This window comes from Naumovozyma dairenensis, chromosome 11 (assembly GCF_000227115.2).
Source record: "Naumovozyma dairenensis CBS 421 chromosome 11, complete genome".
Taxonomy (NCBI): Eukaryota; Fungi; Ascomycota; class Saccharomycetes; order Saccharomycetales; family Saccharomycetaceae; genus Naumovozyma; species Naumovozyma dairenensis.
In genome coordinates, this window is record NC_016489.1 from 404906 (window position 1) to 425879 (window position 20974).

The 20974-nt window shown below is 34.8% G+C and overlaps 7 protein-coding genes across 7 annotated transcripts; 3 read left to right on the forward strand and 4 right to left on the reverse strand.

Annotated features, from left to right (window-relative positions):
* Positions 1-212: 212 nt before the first annotated feature.
* On the forward strand, positions 213-2501 carry TUL1 (ubiquitin-protein ligase TUL1; the record flags this gene model as incomplete). The annotated part of the gene is made up of 1 exon (XM_003672567.1): positions 213-2501. One exon carries the CDS (start codon positions 213-215, stop codon positions 2499-2501), a length of 2289 nt encoding a protein of 762 aa, XP_003672615.1.
* Positions 2502-3216: 715 nt separating this feature from the next.
* Positions 3217-3888, forward strand: NDAI0K01820 (haloacid dehalogenase superfamily protein; the record flags this gene model as incomplete). Its single annotated transcript, XM_003672568.1, has 1 exon — positions 3217-3888. One exon carries the CDS (start codon positions 3217-3219, stop codon positions 3886-3888), a length of 672 nt encoding a protein of 223 aa, XP_003672616.1.
* Positions 3889-4144: 256 nt separating this feature from the next.
* PRS3 (ribose phosphate diphosphokinase subunit PRS3) lies at positions 4145-5104 on the reverse strand (the record flags this gene model as incomplete). The annotated part of the gene is made up of 1 exon (XM_003672569.1): positions 4145-5104. One exon carries the CDS (start codon positions 5102-5104, stop codon positions 4145-4147), a length of 960 nt encoding a protein of 319 aa, XP_003672617.1.
* A 452-nt stretch (positions 5105-5556) lies between these two features.
* On the forward strand, positions 5557-8808 carry TTI1 (Tti1p; the record flags this gene model as incomplete). The annotated part of the gene is made up of 1 exon (XM_003672570.1): positions 5557-8808. One exon carries the CDS (start codon positions 5557-5559, stop codon positions 8806-8808), a length of 3252 nt encoding a protein of 1083 aa, XP_003672618.1.
* Positions 8809-9597: 789 nt separating this feature from the next.
* On the reverse strand, positions 9598-11493 carry IXR1 (DNA-binding transcription repressor IXR1; the record flags this gene model as incomplete). Its single annotated transcript, XM_003672571.1, has 1 exon — positions 9598-11493. The coding sequence occupies one exon, from the start codon at positions 11491-11493 to the stop codon at positions 9598-9600; it is 1896 nt and encodes a 631-aa protein (XP_003672619.1).
* A 1279-nt stretch (positions 11494-12772) lies between these two features.
* Positions 12773-14965, reverse strand: NDAI0K01860 (C2H2-type zinc finger protein; the record flags this gene model as incomplete). Its single annotated transcript, XM_003672572.1, has 1 exon — positions 12773-14965. One exon carries the CDS (start codon positions 14963-14965, stop codon positions 12773-12775), a length of 2193 nt encoding a protein of 730 aa, XP_003672620.1.
* Positions 14966-18419: 3454 nt separating this feature from the next.
* MAE1 (malate dehydrogenase (oxaloacetate-decarboxylating)) lies at positions 18420-20498 on the reverse strand (the record flags this gene model as incomplete). The annotated part of the gene is made up of 1 exon (XM_003672573.1): positions 18420-20498. One exon carries the CDS (start codon positions 20496-20498, stop codon positions 18420-18422), a length of 2079 nt encoding a protein of 692 aa, XP_003672621.1.
* Between the last annotated feature and the right edge of the window lie 476 nt (positions 20499-20974).

The window sequence follows — 20974 nt, forward strand, 5'->3', positions numbered from 1 at the left end:
CTTAAAACAATTAGGGAACATAAAGGATTTGAGCATCCGAAAGACATAAAGACATAATGGACTTGGCTCGGCTACAAAGGTTAAGAGACATTAAGAGATAGTATTCAACCATCTAAATCCATACTATATGCTATTCACGTAGTCCAACCAAACAGTATATTACAATTTATATTTACAAAGAACTAATTTAGAGAAAGAACGTTTTCAAAAAAATGGAGATCAACGGAAACACCCTTGTGTTCCTGATCCTGATTCTTTTCTTATTTTTCTCTTCTCCAGGTGGTGATGGAGTGGCATCCCAGTATGAATTCACTCAATTAGAGAAACTGAGGAACCAGTTTACTACTGAATATGAATCATTTCAGAATATGACTTATACTGATAACTTCCGAAATATTACTGGATTTAAACTTAGTTATCAAGATATAATAACGAATCGAGAAATTAATGCAACCTACCCTATAGAAAATAAAGATTACACTCATTGGGCAAATAATCAGACATATCTATTGTTACCCGATCGTCTTATTGACACCATTAACACAAAGGTGTGGTCTACTCCGGGTGGTAGTCCGAATAATATATTTCCACCTAATATTACCACTTCAATGACGGGCCATATTGAACTAGTTGCGAATGATGAATATACACCTATTAGAATGCCTGTTCCAAACTATTTTGAGCCGCCAACTGACTTTGCAGAAAATAATCCACCTGGAGGTGAACAGTATTACGACGAATGGCCGAATTATGGCGAATTACATAATGTCACTTTTCAAAATGGTGAATTAAATATACAGGTAACTCATTTAGATCAAGTACATACTGAATTGAACCAAAATGCAAAATATAAAAAACGTTTCAATTCGCAAGATGGAAGATGGAAGTTATTGAACCTAAAAATCGAATTTTTCGATAAACTGGAGAAGGAGAAGCATGTGTCGAGTTCAATTGCTGTATATGATATTAGAAGAGGTCGTATTTTGGGGATGTCTCAAAGTTCAAAGTTCCATTCCTTATTTGCATTGCCACATTATATGAATCTTCGTAATGAAGAAAATAATGAAATTTTTTCAGAGGTTAAACTTTTGATCAAGGAATACTGGAATACTTCAAATTATGTGGACACTTTGACAATGTCAGATTTAGATCAGCTTTATGATAATGCACTTACAAAATGTGAATACATGGCATTCCTACAATTAGAACCTTGGAGTCAATACACAAAAGACCAAATCAAACAAATTGACGATGAACTAGATTGGCCTATTGGAAGACCAGTTAACATATCACATATACCGCCAGTATCTATCAAATCTGGGTTATTGTACTCACCTGATTGTGGAGTCCAACTCCAATTTAACGACGTTAAAGGGCCTAGAACCGAATTGAAGGTAAGAACAATCAGAATACATATAATAATTGGTATTTTGCTATTTGCGGCCCAGATTTATCTATTGCTTTGTCAAATGCAGCATACAAACACACCGTCAAGTATTAATAAAATATCATTCTATTCCTTCTCTATGATTAACCTTGTGGACGGATCCTTGGCTACATTATATTTCGTGGCGGCAAGCGTATTACCGGAACTCTACTTGCCTCTTGTTTTAAGCTCATTTTTGTCTTTTATTTTAGCTTCCATTTTCGAAACAAGGTATATGATATCAATATACGCATCTCAAGTCAATGAAGCCCACGTTGGTATACTTACACTTTTGAGAGGCCACCTAAGAAATGAAGATGATCATGTCCCAAGAACAACTATAGTTCCAGATGAGGCATCAATCAGTGGACGTCTGTACGGTAGATTTTTCTTTTCACTGATCATATTCATTTTTGTTGTATCGAGTTCGACTTCCTGGCCTCGTAAGATTAGAATGATTTTCGAATATATTGCAATTTTTGCATTGAATTCGTATTGGGTCCCACAAATATTTAGAAATACCATTAAGGGGATCGCATCAAGGAGAGATAGAAGGAGGAATAATAGTCCAACAAATAGAAGACAAAACGAAATGCCGTTATTATGGAGATTTATCCTTGGTACTACGGTAATTAGAACTTTACCAATCATATATGTTTTTACTTACTCTGCCAATATATTTAGGCATCATAGAGACGTTACCTTTGTTGTGGTTCTTTCCTTGTGGTTAATTTTCCAAATTGCAATTTTATATTCACAAGATATTTTAGGGTCACGTTGGTTCTTGCCTCAACATAGCATTCCAGAAGGATATACCTATTTCAAGCCTATATCTTTACAGCATTCTATCGAGCATGGAGGTGGTTCTAAAGATGAACCATATACAGTTGATTGTGCGATATGTATGTCTCCAGTTCCCGTGTATATCGAGGAGGTAGAAGGCACACATAAGGTCGATATACATTCATACATGGTAACTCCATGTAATCATATTTTCCATACAGAATGTTTGGAGAATTGGATGGGTTATAAATTACAATGTCCTGTTTGTAGAAGTTCATTACCTCCTTTATAAGTTGGTTAAAAAACAATTATTTATTATGTATATATTTTATATAATACATAATTTAACCCTTATGATTCATTCACTTGGAATACATATAAGACAATTACTATTGGATGTTGAAGGAAATGATGATGTTTCTATGAGGTAAAAATTAAATTTTGAACAACAGTTTCCCTTTTGATTTTTAAGATTAAGTATTTTAAGATAAATTTGAGTATTAAACTTAAACAGAGTAATGGATAAAATGTAGTGTAAATTTCCGGTTGCGTTCAGTTTCTTATTTTTGAAAAGGAAAAAAAAGATGGTGCCAATATTATGATGCAGCCTCTATTGTGAAACAAGCCAGCCCATGACCACAGGCGCCAGTTCTCGAATGTTTCTTGTATTGTTGTTTTTTCACTCGATAATTTCCTGACACAGTCTTAATTTATGTAGCTCCGCGGGACATCTGAAACTTCTCCAGATTTATTAACTTCATTATTTTTTAAACGTTTTTCCCTCGAGCTTTCATGAGCAATGGCTTTTTTTTTGTTAATAGCAAAGAAAAGTTGAAAATAAATCTAGCATCTCAGATTGAATATGGTTCAACCAGAAAAGTATGCTATCACTATTTATTGGTTGAGAAAGAGACTTTACCACCGAGCCTTTTTACTAACAGTGGGAATATGCAAATTAAACTTTGTATTTTAATATTCGGAATAGCATCAAAGCATGTCTGTTCGACATGGATGGATTATTACTTAATACAGAAGATATCTACACCATTTCCTTAAATGAGATCTTGGCCAAATATGGTAAGGGACCTTTAACATGGGATGTCAAGATCAGATTACAAGGTTTACCTGGACCCGAGGCTGGTAAGAGAGTCATCGAACATTATGGTCTTCCAATAACCGTCGAAGAATATGAAAAGATGAGCGTTGAGATTCAAACAAGTTTATGGAGTAGTTGTGCATTTTTACCTGGTGCTTTAGAATTGATCAAATATTTACACTTAAAGAAAATCCCAATTGCTCTATGCACTTCAAGTAATAAAACAAAATATCACGGGAAGACAAATCATTTAAGAGAAGGATTTGATTTATTTGATGCTATTGTTACCATTTCCGATCCAAGAATTCCTAAAGGTAGAGGGAAACCACACCCTGATATTTGGCAATTGGGTTTGAAACTGTTGAATGAAAAATATAATACAAATATTACTCCAGAGGAATGTTTAGTTTTCGAAGATGGGATTCCTGGGGTTCAATCTGGGAAAGCCTTTGGTGCTCACGTTATTTGGGTTCCTCATCCAGAGGCCTTTGATATATTAGGAGATGTTGATGCTGTTTTGGAAGGTAGAGGCGAACTGCTTACTTCATTGGATAAATTAGATAAAGCTAAATTTGGTTTGTAATTTCGGAAATCCCTTACAATTTTTGTAGTATTGAATAGATGCTACATGTAGAAATATACGTGAAAATAAATTTTTATTATTTTACTATGCAAAAATATTTTTTTTCTTTGATTAATTATGTATGTGAATAAAATGATGGCATATATATATATATAAGGCGGTGATATTATGAAATGGAAATAATATATTGTTATAGATTATAGTCTACAGAGAGATAAGTTCTTTGTTATCGTTGCCATTGGAAATATGACTTGACTTACCATTGATGTTTAAATAGGTATGAAATACTTTCACCATTATGTAAACGACGAATACTTTCAGCCAAGACACCACTGATATCAATAACATCCAGTTTAGGACATGATTTCATTTTTTCTTCAAATGGAACTGTATTTGTACAAACGACCTTATCTAGTTTAGAACCATTGATATTTTGGATAGCATTACCAGATAGGACACCGTGAGTGACAATGGCTATGACAGACCTTGCCCTATTTTCCAAAAGAATATCAGCAGCTTTAGCTAAGGTACCACAAGTGTCAGCCATATCGTCTACAATGATGCAAATTTTATCTGTGACATCCCCGACCAAAACCATACGAGACACTTCATTAGCTCTTGCTCTTTCCTTATGAATTAAGGCAAAATTTAAATCCAATCTATCAGCTAATCCAGCAGCACGTTTAGCACCACCAGCATCTGGTGATATAATGATAGCATCTTGAAAATTAACATTTTCTTTAATATATCTGACGACACTTGGTTCAGCGTACAGGTTATCCACAGGGACATCAAAAAACCCTTGAATTTGTGAAGCATGTAAGTCCATAGTAACCACATGATCACAACCAGCGGTGGTTAACATATCCGCCATTAATTTGGCAGTGATAGGAGCACGGGATTTATCCTTTCTATCTTGTCTTGCGTATGGGAAATTTGGGATAATTGCAGTAATTCTTCTTGCGGAGGCAGTCTTGGAAGCGTTAATCATGATCAGTAATTCCAAGACACGGTCATTGACAATACCTGAACCGATTTGAGTAATGATGAAAATATCTTGATCTCTAACGGACTGTCCAATAGAGAAGGAAACTTCTCCTGTCGGGTCTCTTTTCAAAGTGGAATCTGTTAATGGTAAACCCAGCCTCTTGGAGACTAATTCAGCTAGACCTCTATGGACGTCTGGTGCTAATAATTTAATAGAATTATTGGCCATATTTTCTTCTTGCGAGTCTGAAAAGTGGAATGGGAAGCTAAGGTAGCTGAAAAGACAAAGATGTCAAGGGGGGTAGGTTGTTAAAACGTTTACCGTCTACACATTCAAGTATTATAAGTCAAAATTATAGCAAGAAAGAACGAAATGTGAACCTAACTTGCCTCATCTACTTCACCTTGTTTCCAAATTATAAGGCTTCTCGATGGGCCTTTAATTTTTTTTTTTCTCATTTGAATTTTTCAATTTTTTTTTCTTCAAAGCCGAGGAGTATTACCCGGTGGTTCATCCTTTTCGGCTCAGCGGTTAATTTTTTAAGGAACCTCTATATATATCATATTATATTCTTTATTTGTTTGTTTATTTATATTTTTACTATATATTAGGTGGCAAATTATAAAACAGTACCATCATCAACAAATGAGAAACATATCAACATTGAGTGTCGCTTTTACATGGTTGCTATGAATACACATGTTACAAATGACTCTCGTTCTGCTTTTCTCCAGGTAAAACCTATATGTGTTGCATTATCACAAATTGCGTTCCTGCCGAAAGAGTCTTTCGATCCCGAATCTAAGACTTTGTTAGAGACATTGAAGAGCCTAGAAACGGTTTTATCGAGTTTCCCAGATGCTTCGCTTTCTTTGAACTTTGCTGATTATGTTTTCATACCTTTATCAAGTCTTCTTAAACAAAATGAGTTGGGTCAATCTCAAACGGAATACGTACTATTGATATTCTGTCAATTATCAAGACTTTGTTGGCTCCTGCGTGGTACTTTATCAGAGAAATTGGCTAAACAATGTTTTCCACTGCTGACGTTTTTAATTAGTCCCGATAAGGAGAATTTGAAACTGAAAGAGGCGTCTAGTCATTTCAAAATCTCTGCTGTGAAGACATTGTATCAATTTTTCAAATCCTTAAAAAACCAATCATATTCAACCACGTACTTTCAAATTGATAAAAAAGATGCGCAACTACCTACTTTGGCCCATACCATTTCGATTTTCCTTGATCTTCTGCTGGATAATCCCCAATCACCAAACTTACTAGATTCAATTTTAAATTCCCTTAATATTCTTTATTTTGACATTATAAAAGACGGTGAACTATTATCATTTGTACTTCCAGGGAATGTATCGACTTTATCAAAGGTTCTTAACCTTCCCGGGAAAACGGTAAACTATAAAATCGTATGTCTTACGCTGAAAACTCTAGGATCATTATTACAATTAGTCTATAATGATTCTGTACTGGGTGTTCAAATCATCTCTAAAATCCAAGATTTAAGTGATATAACTAAAACGATTACTGATTTTGATGATAATGATATCCATTCTCAACTAGAAAGTATAGAAATGAACTCGCCTGGGAATCATAGAAATTCAAATTGGTTAAAAGCAACATCCCAACAAGTAAATTTGGCCTTGAAGGGGTTTATACCAAGGCTGATATCAAGAAATAATAGGCAAATAGATGAATCGTTAGTGTCATTTGTTTCAAGTTTGATGCTGGACTGTTCATCCTCATTAAAGCCTTGTGAATCAATATTCATAGAGACATTAGTATCTTTACAACAAAATCCGTTATATCAATTAGCAACACATAGTAAAGAACTATCAAAATATGTTGAAGATAAGTTGCAAAATTTGAACAGGTTTATTCAATTCGATCAATCCAATGAAATAAAATCATTGAATTTTGCTACAAATATTCTGGTCAATAACGCTAATGAGAAAATCAGTAATATATCAATGATAACCAATGATATAATCAAGCAAATAAATGATTCGTTAATAGCAACATCAAATTCAGATAGCCGGTTATTATCCAATGTTAATGGTAAGTCAAAACAGAAAAAAGTTATAGAACAAAGTAGTAATGTAATAGTAAATGATCTACAATCATTCCAAAATTCAAAAGACAATACTTTAGGGAAACATCAATTATTGCCTAAAATATCGAAAGAGATGGAACATGAAATCACCAATTTATTAAATCGAATAGGTTCAAATATGGAATCTCAAGATTTACAATTTTTACTGAATCATTTGTTATCAAATCAAACCAAAAATTCCACTTCTCTTTCAGAAAAAATGATTACTCTATGGACTGCAACTCAATTATTAAATAGTCACGGATCGGACCATTTCTCTAGCCTATCTATTACAAATGAGGATAATCCCGAATTTTTAACCTTTAATGATAGAGATGAACAGCAATTAGGACCGCAATATAATGAAGCGTGTTTTACCATTTTAGAATATTGTAACGATTTATCGGAAGAAATTTCAATCAATTTAGAATCGTCAACACATTCGATGACACAAGAAGAAGAACGAGCACTATGTATCGTGCTATATTCCATCAGTAATGTAAGCACACTGATGGGAACTGATTTTGCTATGGAATTAATTGACCATTTATATATTGTTATTGATAACTTGGCAAATTCATCTTATTTAGTACGTTCATTTGCTCAATCTTGTTCTATAAATATTGCTAATTTATTATATGATGGATCAGTGAAAGAACTAATCTTACAAAATGTTGATTATTTAGTGGAATCCATTGCAGTGAGATTAAATTCCGGGATGATGAATCATGTTGGAACTATATTAATGGTTATTTGTAAAATTGCTGGATTCAAAACTATAAGGTCCTTCCAAGATGTTATTGAAACAATTTTCAAATTATTAGAATATTTCCATGGTTATTCTGATTTATGTTTAGAATTTTTCCAATTATTTGAAATCATTATATTAGAAATGAAAAAGGAATATTTGGCTACTAATACAGATGATAGACGATTGGATCATCAAGTTGGTAATGTCAACAGTTTCAAACCATGGGGGATGAAGAATATTGACCAATTAATTCAAGTTTTAGAGACGTTTGAAGAAGGCGATCAACTCACAAACCCGTCACCTGATGACTATCCCCTAGATGAAGATGAGCCAAAGAATTTTCAAGACTATTTTGATTCTAAATTAAGAGAAGTAGACAGTGATGACGAATCAATAATGGACGAAGTTCAAAATGTCGAAGGAGAAGGAGTGCTAGAAAATGATGATGGTGAAGAGGAAGAAGAAGATGAAAAAGACGACGACGAGGATAAATGGGTTTCACCAATTCCAAATGATGCATACAAAATCTTATTACAAATATTTAGTTACAGTGATAGATTATTAACACATCCGTCAAAACCATTAAGGATACAAATTTTACGAACATGTCAAATTTTAATTCCAATGATATCTACACAACATTCATTATTTCTACCACAAGTTGCCCAATTTTGGAACACGGTGGTGAAATGTAGTCTTGATGATGATTTTAATATTATTAAATATTCCATGGAATGTATTGAGTTATTAATGCATTTTGCAGATGATTTTATAACGAAACGGTTTTTCGAATTCTGGTCAAGATTAAAGAATGAATCAGTTCTATTGAAAAAAATCAATAAAATTGGGAATATAGAAGGAATGAAATCACAAGCTTTACAAAAATTCCCCATTATCATAAGAGATGCATTGTTAGCGATGTCAAAGATGTTATTGGAAGGTATCAAAATTACAGAATTTTCACTTCCTGAAACGATAATGGTAGAGATGATTGAAGTTTGCCTTAATGTCTTACCTGTGGATGAAGTTGCAAGTAGATCTTTAGTTATTGGCGATATCGTTTGGAGTATGAAGTGACCGACGTCTTCTAAAACAAGGACAATTAATAATAATAATAGCATATGTATTAATTTTTTTAAATAAGAAAAAAAAAGATAGATTGTAATTTACTTGTTATATCGCTAGTTTAGGATTATCTATTAACTATGTTCGGGTTTATTACATAGGTTAGTTTCTGTTACTGAATTCCTAAAGGTTCTGAAGTAGATTCCGTTGCAGAGTTATCATTAGTAGTTCTTGAAAGGATCGTCGTCACATATGCGGGTGATACACTTTAATATAATCCTCGTTATACTTAATCAGGGTACAACTAGTATGCAACCTTATATTATCTCCATCGTTAAATATATAAACTTAGGTATGATTTAAAGCAACTAAAATCAACCTTTGTATTTTTTTTTAAAACAAATAATTAAATTAGAAACACACTATCTCGAATAAAATAAATATATAAATATATATATATGTAACTCAATCAATCATTTTAATTATAGTAGTAGTAGAAGTAGTAGTAGTAATCACATGAAATGATATGTTATACATAATTTTTTCTTTTTCTTTTTTAATACATCGGAAGGAGAAGAAGAAGGGAAGGAAAAATGAGTTGGAGAGAAAAGTGAATTGATTTTTTTTTAAATTGCAGATTTTTTAAACATTTAATTTTTGGAAGTATAATACAGTGGTAAATTTTTTTTTTTCTTTTCTTTTTAACGTTCCCAGTATTTCTATCAATCAGGATTGAATATACAAAATTCAATGAACATATATATGCATGTATAATAAATATATATATATATATATATATGTTCATTGATTTCTTGGCATTACTGAATGTGATGAAGTCAAAGAATTTGGATTTGGATTAAATTGTGATAACAAAGAATTTTGAGTTGGGTTCATTATTGAATTTGCTGCAGCGGCGGCGGCAGCTGTAGTTGTTGCGGTCGATGTTGTTGTTGGAGTAGTAATTGTTGGAGTATTAGTATTGGTATTAGATGCTGAACCGTTTAAATTAGGATGATTCATTGGAGGTAATGAATTTGGTGTTAAAGAATTACTTTGAGATTTTTTTGCATTTGAATTTTTCTTCTTATTTGATCTTGAATTTGCATTTGGTAAATCTGTATTTTCATCTTCTGGATAACACTTTTCCCATTCCTTTAATCTTTTCTTATAAGTTTCAGTATATTCTGCTTTTTTAGTTGGATCTAATTCACGCCATTTTTCACCTATTATTTTTGTAATTTCAATTAAATTTTTATCAGGATTTTCCTTAACAATTTGTGGACGAATTTCTTGTGTGAATTGAATAAATGGACCTGAGGGTCTCTTTGGTGGTAAAGTTTTTTCATATTCATCTCTTAATATTCTATATTTATCCCAATTTGTTCTAAATTCATCATAATAAGGTTTTTTTTCGACGTCAGTTAATTCTTTCCACCTTGCTGAAGCTAATTTAGATAATTCTGGTACTTTAGCATCAGGGAATTGTTGTAATAGAGTATTTCTTATTGACATTGAAAATAAGAAATAAGCAGAAGAAGGTCTTTTAGGGCCTTGTTTTTTCAATTGTTTTCTTCTTTCAATTCTACTTTGAGTTGAAGATAATTTTTTTGGAACAGGTAATTGTGGTTGTTGTTGTTGCTGTTGTTGTTGTTGTTGTTGTTGTTGCTGTTGTGGTTGTTGTTGGTGTTGATGTTGCTGTTGATGATGATGAGCGGCTTGTCGTTGTTGTGGAATAGACTGTTGAAGATGTTGGTGTTGTTGTTGTTGTTGTTGTTGTTGTTGTTGTTGGTGTTGTTGATATTGCTGTTGCAATTGTTGAACCATTTGAGGGTTTTGATTCAATTGTTGTTGCAATTGTTGTTGGTCATTATGAAGTTGTAAATATTGTGGTTGTTGTGCCTGTTGTTGCCCTTGTTGCCCTTGTTGTCCTAATGGTAAAGGAGGTTGTAATAATGAAGATGAATGTGTGTTATCTAAGAGAGAAGATTGACCTGCATTCATACCATTAGAAAAATATCTTTGAATTGGAGGATTCAAATAAGATGTATTATTTGTTGCAGCGGCAGCAGCAGTAGCGGGATTGATATGAGAAGCGGATCCCATTGCATTAGTTAATGGTGAACCAGATTGTTTATTGGCCAAATGTGATAAGAAGGAATTATACATGAAATCTGAGAATTGTTGTTGATTCAAAGATTGGTTTGGTTGACCTGCTGTTGTAGATTGACCATAGGTAAAATCTTGTTGACCTGAAGTTGTAGTAGTGCCTGCGCCAGTGGTGGAACCAGAAGCGGTTGAAGAGCTACCACCAGCAGCGGTAGTAGCACTAGGTTGTTGTTGTTGGTATTGAGGTTGTTGAGGAGTAGCAGAACTCTGACCTTGTTGTAATTGAGGAGCTTGTTGTAATTGTTGTAAAGGAGGAGGGAAGTAAGCATTTTGTTGCGAAGTTCCCTGTTGTTGTTGTTGTTGTTGTTGTTGATATTGAGGTTGATATTGACTTTGATAAGGTTGAGATTGAAATTGTGCCAAACCAGCTTGAGATTGTTGACCAGATTGTCGTGATGTCTGGTATTGATTATCAGAGTGATCCAATTGCTGGTATTGCAATGGTTGTTCTTGAGCTAATCCAAGAAGGTTATTTGCAGAGGCGTCTTCGTGCTTAGGAGACCCACTGTTGTTAATACTTGGAATTTGCATTTTCTTCCTTTGTATCTTTGTTTCTTAGTAATATACTACTTTTGCTTGTGATCCTCACTTATTTTTTCTATAAAAAAAAAATTTATTGCAGAAGACTGAGGTATCGTTTTAGTCCTTTGTCTTGTTTACGTGAGTCGGGTATGAAATGTTGTTCGTGATGAAGGTGAGTTAATTTCGAGGATTACTACTTGTTTATTTGCTATACCCTTTTTTCTGGTTGATGATAAACAAATATTCTATGAGGCTCTACTGTTTTTCGTGTTCTAGAGAAACCTGTATCGAATTTTATTTGTTTGTTTGTTTATTTATTTGTTTGTTTGTTTGTTTGTTTGTTTATCTGCGTAGTTGTTGATAGAAGAAGAAGAAGAAGAAGAAGAAGAGAAGAAGGTGTTGAAGGAAAGACAACTACTACTGTTGTTGTGCCATTTGGCCTCGCTCCTTGTTTTTCACTGGGCTGTCACCGCCTACGGAGGCCCTGGGAGAGTAAAAGAAGAAGAAGAAGAAGAAGAAAAGTTTTGCCGTTGTGTTGTGGCCGCCCCGGGCAACCTCCCGCCCCGCCCCGCCCAACTGCTGCCTCGCTGGGATTCTTTGACAGGAAGGGTTTGCTCTGCTCGCTCTCAGCTCGGCCTCTGGGCTCGGCCTCTGCTCTTCTTTATCCTCTGAGCCCACGAGATCCCAATTGTCAGGCAGGGCAGAGGGCCCTCTGAGCCCACGGCCTGTCCTCTGCCTAAGAGGTTCATTCGAAGGAGCAATTCCCCTTCGGCAGTTCCTTTCTGGTAGCAGCCAAGACCGCCCAAGCCGCCCGCTCGCCCGGCAACCAGACACGGAGGCCCTCTTTAACGTCCCGGAACACAGTCCACAGTCCACAGTCCACAGTCCACAGTACTCAGTACTTATTCAGTCAGTAAGGCGTGGCAAACTCATTCTCAAACAACGGGCCTGCGGACGCTAATTTCTACCGACTTGTCAATCAATGCCCAGAGAAATCATAATCGTGGCTTTTTCCTTTTCGTGTCTGGGCAAAAACGACACTGTCACAGATGTTCGCCAAATTTACCCATATGCAATTTCTTTGTCTACAAGGGATCACTCAATATAATCTCAAAGGTTTTGGCATATTTTTTTTATCTAACCAGAAAGAAAAACCATATCGAAAAAAAATATTAAGCATAAATTCAATATAATCGTTAGTTTGTTAGAATTACATTTTAGTTACAGTGCAGATGTATATATATATATACGTTTAATAGCAAAACAATTTGACCTACTGATGTCAATTTCAGTTCCTTGACTTTCTAGACCTTGAATCAGCAACAGAATATGAATGACCTCTCCTTGGTCTTACATTATCAACAACGCCGTCTGTAGAATCACTGAAAGTAGAATTAGTTCCATCAAGCAATTTATTTAACACTTTCTTCACATCTTCTTTATTTAACCTACCATCGTATAACAACGTCTTAATATTCGTACCAGGTTGCTTAACATTTTTAATATCAATATCATCGTTGACACCACTAGTACCTGTATCAACACTTTTAGATCTTTCATGGACATCCACTCGTCTATCTTCCATAGTTTCTTCAATGGTAGAAATTTCAATATTTTCAAGTCGTAATTGTTGTAAAACCATCTCTGTATGTTTCAATTTCAAATGTTGTAATAAATTATCCTTCCTTTTATGTTTACTTAAACACCAAGGACATGAATAATGTCTTTCTGGTGAATGTGCCAATAAATGTCTTTTTAACCATGAAAACCTTTTGAAAGATTTAACACAATAACTACATTGGAAGACATTATTGTTTATGATATTATTACTATTATTATTATTATTCATACTAGTACTAGTACTATTACTACTACTATTACTATTACTAGCAGTAGTGTCGTTTATATTACCCGATACGCCCGATGATGAGGACATAGGATGGAATGATGATGAACCAACTGAACTACCTATTGTATCAAGTGAAGTCGTGAGTGGAGATGGTAACGGTATCCCATAATTATTCATTGGTACCATATTTAAGAAAGTTCCCTCTTCCTCTGAAATATGTATTCGAGATTGGCATGGTGGTGGTGGTTGTGATGTTGTAGATAATATATGCTGATGGTGAGGGTTTTGAAAATGGTGTTGCCTTGGATTTATATTATGACTTCCATCATCACTGCCGCTAGTACTCCCCGCATATCCAGGAATATTATTACTATTATTATTATTATTATTATTATTATTATTATTATTATTATTACTTGTAGTCGCTATGATATTATCTACAGTGCTCCGAGCAAACCTATCAGATGATGATGATGATGATGATGATAACACGATATTCTCTTGGCATGGCCGAATTGTAGTGGAATTAGGAAATGACGCCCATGACGATTGATTTTGATGCTGATTTTGCTTTTGTTGTGATTGTTGTAAAGGTTGCGATATATTTACTTTTACATGCCCTTGTTCTTGAATAGGCAACTGTTCATGAAGATTATTATTATTGGTATTATTAGTGGTAGTACTTGTGTTTGTAGTAGCACTAGCGGAAGCAGCAGTTGTTGTAGGATTATCGTTCGATTCATAATATTTTTTAAATAGTTGTGCTGGCGGATATGCTGGTGTGGATCGGAGCGTCTGTGATTCTACAGTTTCTGAAAGCGAACGGAACTTACTTTGTTGCGGTAGTGAAATCGTTCTTGTTGGAGGTATATTACTGTGAAAAGAGTTACTCAGAAGTGATTCTGATTGTTGTAAAGTAGAAGAAGGATTTGCGTAACTTACAGTATTATCAGTTGAATATCCAAGTTGAGAAGCAAATTGGTTAGGTACTGGATGATTGCAATTTGATTGTGAGAATTGTTGAGGATCGAAAGTTTGATTTGATTGGGCCGGATACAAAGACGTTAACTTTTGTGGAGCCCATCTTGGAATTGACATCCCTAAATTACCATTATTACTACCACTACTACTGATATTGTTATTAATATTCGGCGAACTAGATCTATCTTCGAGATTCCCATTGTTATTTTGAAGATAAATAGCACTTTCGGACTGGATTTGATTTTGTCTTAAGTTATAGAATTGGCTCTGTTGAATGAGATCGTCTTGTTGTTGTTGTTGTTGTTGTGAGTCACTTAACGGTATTACTGTGTTATTATATATTGGTCTTGGTAACTGTTGTTGTGGTTGTGTTTGAGGCTGAAATAATTGAGGTTGTTGTGGTTGTTGTGATGGGTGCCCTTGAAACCATGATTGTCCAGTAGATTGTCTTGAAATACCTTCCATTGGTAATTGTTGATAATCACTCTGTACCCATATTTTCCTTTCAAGGAAACTGCTTTGAGTATTATCATATGTAGAATACTCGACATTCCTAAAGTCATTGTTGTTGGAACTATTAATTGGATCATCGTAGCTGTTTTCTTCTTCTCGATGTGGGAGAAGATGTACATTAAAGCTCGGACTGGTCATTTTATTCAGATTTGGGAAATGTGATTGATACTCTTTTAGTGGAATATTTTGCTAGTTGTATAGGTATTTTGAATGACCTTTTCTTTTTTTGCTGAGTAGTTTTGGAAGGAAATTATGCTTTTTAATTCTGCTTCTTAAATATATTGTTTTATATTAAAGGAACGATCAACCTGAAGGTAATGCTACAAAAATATTGAATGTCGTAACTGATTAGAGCTTATCAATGGGAATAGACAATATAAAACTAATCAACTGAGTCAAATAATAAAGATAGAAAAACACAATAAAGGTAAATTGAATGAAAACAGAAAATGTGAGCTCGAGACGTGATCGAGCCAATGGTTACAATGCGGATATGGTGGTGTTAATACACTTTTATATACTGTTAAGGTTAAGGTTTACCCTAGGAGGCTGTTAGAGTTCGTAGATGCTCGAGGGAAGAAGAATGCGATTAACAGACGTGCCCGTTATGCAAGTAAGAAATGTCTCTCTTTCACCATACACAAGAACAATATTATCCAGTGCTTTCTTAGTAATTGATTGTTGTGGGTTTGTAAACCGTCTTGGGAGGATGGTGATCGGTATTATTTTAAATTACTAAACGGTGGATTGAATTTTGGTGGAGAAGAATAGCCAGATGGACGACGTCGAGATCTTCTTTTGCGTATGTAATCAACCAAGCTAATTTGAAAATAAATGTGGAAAATGAGTACAGTATTAGTAAATGGCCGCTACGGACGTGCTCTTCCGACGCTTCTCGACCATTCTCGATTATGTCATATATTTGACGTTGTGCGAACGTTTAGCTTTTCTCATGGCGCACCTTATGAGTACGGCGTTAAATTTAACTTGTAAGGGAGTTTTTACCCAGGAACGGATTTGGTCCCAGAGACTACCCAGGAGGCCGTATATTTGTAACGGTCGTTAGCACTGGAGGGGACTCCGAAAAGAAACCCGTCACAATCCGAATACAGAGACTCATTCGTACAATGAAAAGGTGCCGAGACCGTAACGTTTAGGAAAATATCATTCATAATAGCTTATTCAGTATCAAAAGAAACGGTTCGTGCGGATTATTCTCCAGCCCGTACCTTATTACCTTAAGTTAGTTAAAAGTAAAAACTCGTAGTGCGTGCAATTTTACTTGCATGCACTCTCACTTTTACCCACTTTTAAGGGGCATGGGAGGGTTTGTGTAGGATTAAAAACTTTTAGGGTTAGAGTTGGGGGTAAAACCATAAATTTGGGGACGAAATTGGGGGTACGACCAAAATATTTTTTTTAAGATGACTAGTAACTAAATTAAAAGCCACTGTATAAAAGTTTATTCAAATTTTAATAATGGGGGTTGGGGTGGAGTAAATATTTCTTTTCCGGGTTTTGAAACAAGTGGGAGTAGGCATTTGTGGGGGGGGGTAGAGAATATTTTCTACCCCTCCCTTGTCTGCTTTTAAGATGTTCATAAATGGGATGAACCCCACAATATGGTTCATTATGTAGGTACGTAATTGATTTCATTTCTTATAATCCTTTCCGGTAGTAACCGTGGTATTTTGGAAGTCATGTCTAAAACAAATCGTGGGATGTCAGCAAAGTTTTGACATATGGTAAAGGTTCGGCTTAACCTTTCTTAAAATAAAGGGAAGACATATAGGGTTAATTGAACTAAAACGAATATCTGAAAATACAGATTTTTAGGAGTTGTTACTGTTTCATATAAAGAAATAGTAAAGAAAAGAAAGCTAAATCAAGAACCAAACTCGGGTGCAACAAGAATATTCTTTTTCAGAATAATCAAAGAAGTAATTGTGTCAATACCACTTACGGTGGCCATTACGAACCGTGGTTTTGATAGTATTACCAGTACAGTATTTTCCTTTCCTATTCTTCTTATTATAGTCTTACCAAAAATGCAGGAGGGAGGTCTAGAGTTAAGGGACCAAAATGAACAAACAAACCCTATTACTGTTTTCGAATAATTGCCAGCCAATCGCGAGGGTCAACGATTTCTAAAGGAAGGCTGTCCCATTTTCACAAAACAGCTACTGCTCTTTTCAAAGTCAACCTTAGCGTATTTGCAGGGCCCAGAAATTGAGTGAGAGCGGAGATTACGGTAACTTGTGGTGCTCCAGAATTTCCACCACCGCGGTTGCATCGGACAAAAGTGTATGAACTGTTTGTTGATAATTTATATTATGTGTGTAACGTATATAATGTACGGTACGTATAGAACTCGCATCAAATAAGGTAAAAATATAGTTTAACTATATTGATAACGAAGCGGGCCTTAGAGGTATAGTTCAAGTAGAGAGCAGTCGGAGAAAGGCCGTGCCGTGCCGTACGTTAGAATAGTAAGGAATACTGCATCTATTTCTTTGTCGAGGTAATGCTATGTTTATACCCTCCGCTGTATCGCATTACCCAATAAGTTTGTTGTCAGCCCTCAAAATCGATGCAACTTAAATAGGATGCACCTGGTCACTAGGTAGGGTTTGTAGGAACCAGGCGACAACAATACAAAATTCCTCGTGATTACAATTGGAATACGACTCACATTGATAAACATTTTGAAAAATCAGTACAAAGGTTCACAAGAGTGTTTAATTAGACATAATATAGTGCCTCAACTACTAGTAACAATATATAATAAATTATTTGCCTAATGCTTAGTGAGTCCTTTGTTTTTGAGTCTATATTCATCCTTCGCTTAATGGACGATTACGTAATTTGTACATTTATTTTTACATATAGACTACTTTCTCCAATCGAAGTGGGTAACTCAAAATTCTGCTGTAATGTGAAAATTATATATCATTTTTTATGGATAGTACCCAATATCGTCTTAAGTAAAGCTACACACTGTGTGCGGCATACGACCTCAGCTGAATATATCAAGGTCAAAAAGCAAGGAAAGTAGGCCCGATAGAGATTATCCCCTAGCTACTTTATAATCTTCCTGCATGATTGTTTTGTTCAATTGTTGACTATTCTAACCAGCGGACCATCTACATGAAGGCAAATCATCTCAAACAAGACTTTCCTTTAACCTCTTCCCTAATATACTGCAGTAACGTTAACTTTAATGTCATCTCGCTATCTTCTAGTATAAATGACATTTAGCAATAATACAATAATATTATTTGAAAGTAGTTCCTCGTTATGTTCAACAAGCAAACATATAAGAAAGAAGGATGAGAGAAATTGATGAAATACTTTCAAAATGCCTCCTCAATATTAACCATCCCATACTTATTGTGTATTTTGAAAGTTAACGAACTATTGCCAGTTACTTACTAAAGTCTAATTGTTTGTAACTATCATTTCAACTCCAAATTGAAACAAGACTATGATGTACGTATAATATTACTCATTATTATTAATATTATTATTGGTATTATATTAGTATTAGTATTATTAAAAAGACTTGATAAAGCACTCTATAGGGCGTGCTTATCTATGGGGACATTAAATGAAGGCATATGGTTGAATAGGAGAATTGGAAAAAAAAAGGAAACAATTTAATTTCCGCATTCTGATTATAATTGGTTTGTATGAATTCTGGGTCATGATCCACCTTGACCATTGGACGATAGACTGGTTCCCACATTTGGTTCTTGACCCATTCGACACATTGTTCGAAATCACGAGGAACTTTGACTGTTTCACCATCCTTACCTGGAACCTCTTCTTGTTCTATACGAGCTGTACCTTCTTCAATAGACTTCAAGATAACGGCAGCTGCAATTCTGGCAGATGTGTTGTTAATGACATCTAAACCAGGTAATAAACCTGGTCTTGAATCACCTTCTTTCAATTGAGATAATGAAGCTAATTCATCGACAGCAGCTGAGATCATCTTATCACTAATGATAGTAGAACGAGCTAAGACTGCACCTAAACCGATACCTGGGAAAGAATAACAATTGTTATTTTGAGAAATACGGTAACCGTCAACGTCTTCAAATGGAGAACCAGTAGCAATTAAAGCGTCATTATTAGTCCATTTCATTAAATCTTTTGGAACAGCTTCATGTAATCTTGTTGGATTAGATAATGGGAAAACAATTGGTCTTGGATTATGTTTGTACATTTCCTTTATGACTTCTTCTGTGAAGGCACCGGCTTGTGTAGAACAGCCAACTAAACAGGTTGGTTTAACACCACCAACAATGTTCTTCAAAGATTTAGTATCTATACCAGCCCAATCTTCATCTGGTTTGGCATATACATTTTGTTGTGGAGTACATTTTTCAGCATGAGATTTCATGATAAGCCCATTTCTGTTCATTAGATATATCTTGGAACGAGCTTCTTCCAAAGTTAAACCATGATTCACCATATGACTAACAACTTGATCAGCAATACCTAAACCGGCAGAACCTGCACCGTATACTAAAACCTTGGTATCTTTCAAGTCTCTATGAGAATGCCTCAAAGCAGCAATCAAAGATGCAACAACGACAGCACCTGTACCTTGAATATCATCATTGAAGCAAGGCAGTTCAGAACGATACTTTTCCAAAATTCTTCTAGCATTAGTAACACCGAAATCTTCAAAATGTAAGACAGCGCTTGGGAATAATTTCTTAACAGCTTTAATGAAGTTTTCAACTAATTGATCATATTGTTTACCTCTAACTCTTGCAAATTTGTTACCCATATAAAGTTCATCTCTAGCTAATTGTTTGTTGTTAGTACCTACATCTAAACAAACTGGTAAAACTCTACCTGGATGAATACCACCACATAAAGTCATCAAAGCTAACTTAGAGACAGCAATACGAATACCACCAACACCTTGATCACCAATACCTAAGATACCTTCAGAATCCGAAACAACGATATAATCCACATCTTTATCCTTACCATAAACAGATAATCTTTCCTCGACAGAATCTGGTTCAGTAATATCCAAGAAGACACCTTCTGGTTTCCTAAATCTATGAGAATAGGCAGCAATTGCATCACCTTCAGTTGGTGTATAAATGATTGGTACTAATTCATTGATATGTTTTTTCACCAAAGCAAAATATAAGACTTTATTTTGAACCCTCAAATTAGTCATGAAATCATTTTTAGCAATTGGAGTCTTTAAAAAACACAATTGTTTGTAAGCTCTTTCTAATTGTTCATCTAAAGTATTCACTTGTGGTGGTAATAAACCTTCTAATCTGAAAGCCTTTCTTTCTTCTTGAGTGAAAGCGGAACCTTTATTGAATAATGGTGAGTTCAATAATTGGAAAGATTCTAGTGGACATTCAATGGTACCGTCAGAAGATAAGCTGGTAGCCTTAGCAGGATGAGAGTTAAAAATACGTTCAGCTTTGGAACCAATTGGCGTCCTTCTTAAATGTTTATCATTGTAAATATCAGATTGGAAAGTAGTATCTCTTGTAGTGGTAGCTTTGTTGGCTCTAGTGTTCGAAGAGTAAAGACGAAGATGACTGATTGGAGTACTGCTTATTGAACGACGAGCAATATTCCTTTGAGTGATCATAGAAGCCACAGAAGTGGTCGTTCTTGTTCTAATCATTATTTTTGTTCGTTATTTAATTGATGAGCGATGGCTTCAAAGATGCTCGGTTTTGCAGATCTTTTCAATGAACACTTCGATGATTATCTTTGAAAAAAAAAAGGCAAGACGAACAAGAGAAGAAATGGAATCGAAGGACAACTAGATAATAACAATTTTTTTAGAGATCTATTATATTCATTTATATATGAACATGAGTTTTATTATTAACAATGCAGTGTTCCACTATTGCGTACGTAAGTTTATGTAGTAACGACTATGACTATCGGAACAACTATAGGAAAATTTTTCACTCCAAGAAAAACAACGCACTCTACGGCAACTTCTTTGGCGGATGATGAGGGCGCGAAATATTTGCAAAGAGCAGCGAAATTCTGTGAGGAAAAGAGGAAATGTTACATAATTTAGATTAACAAGATGAGTGAGTCACTTGGCATGCAAAGGACGGTCCAATTATTAGTAGAGGATTTGAAGGT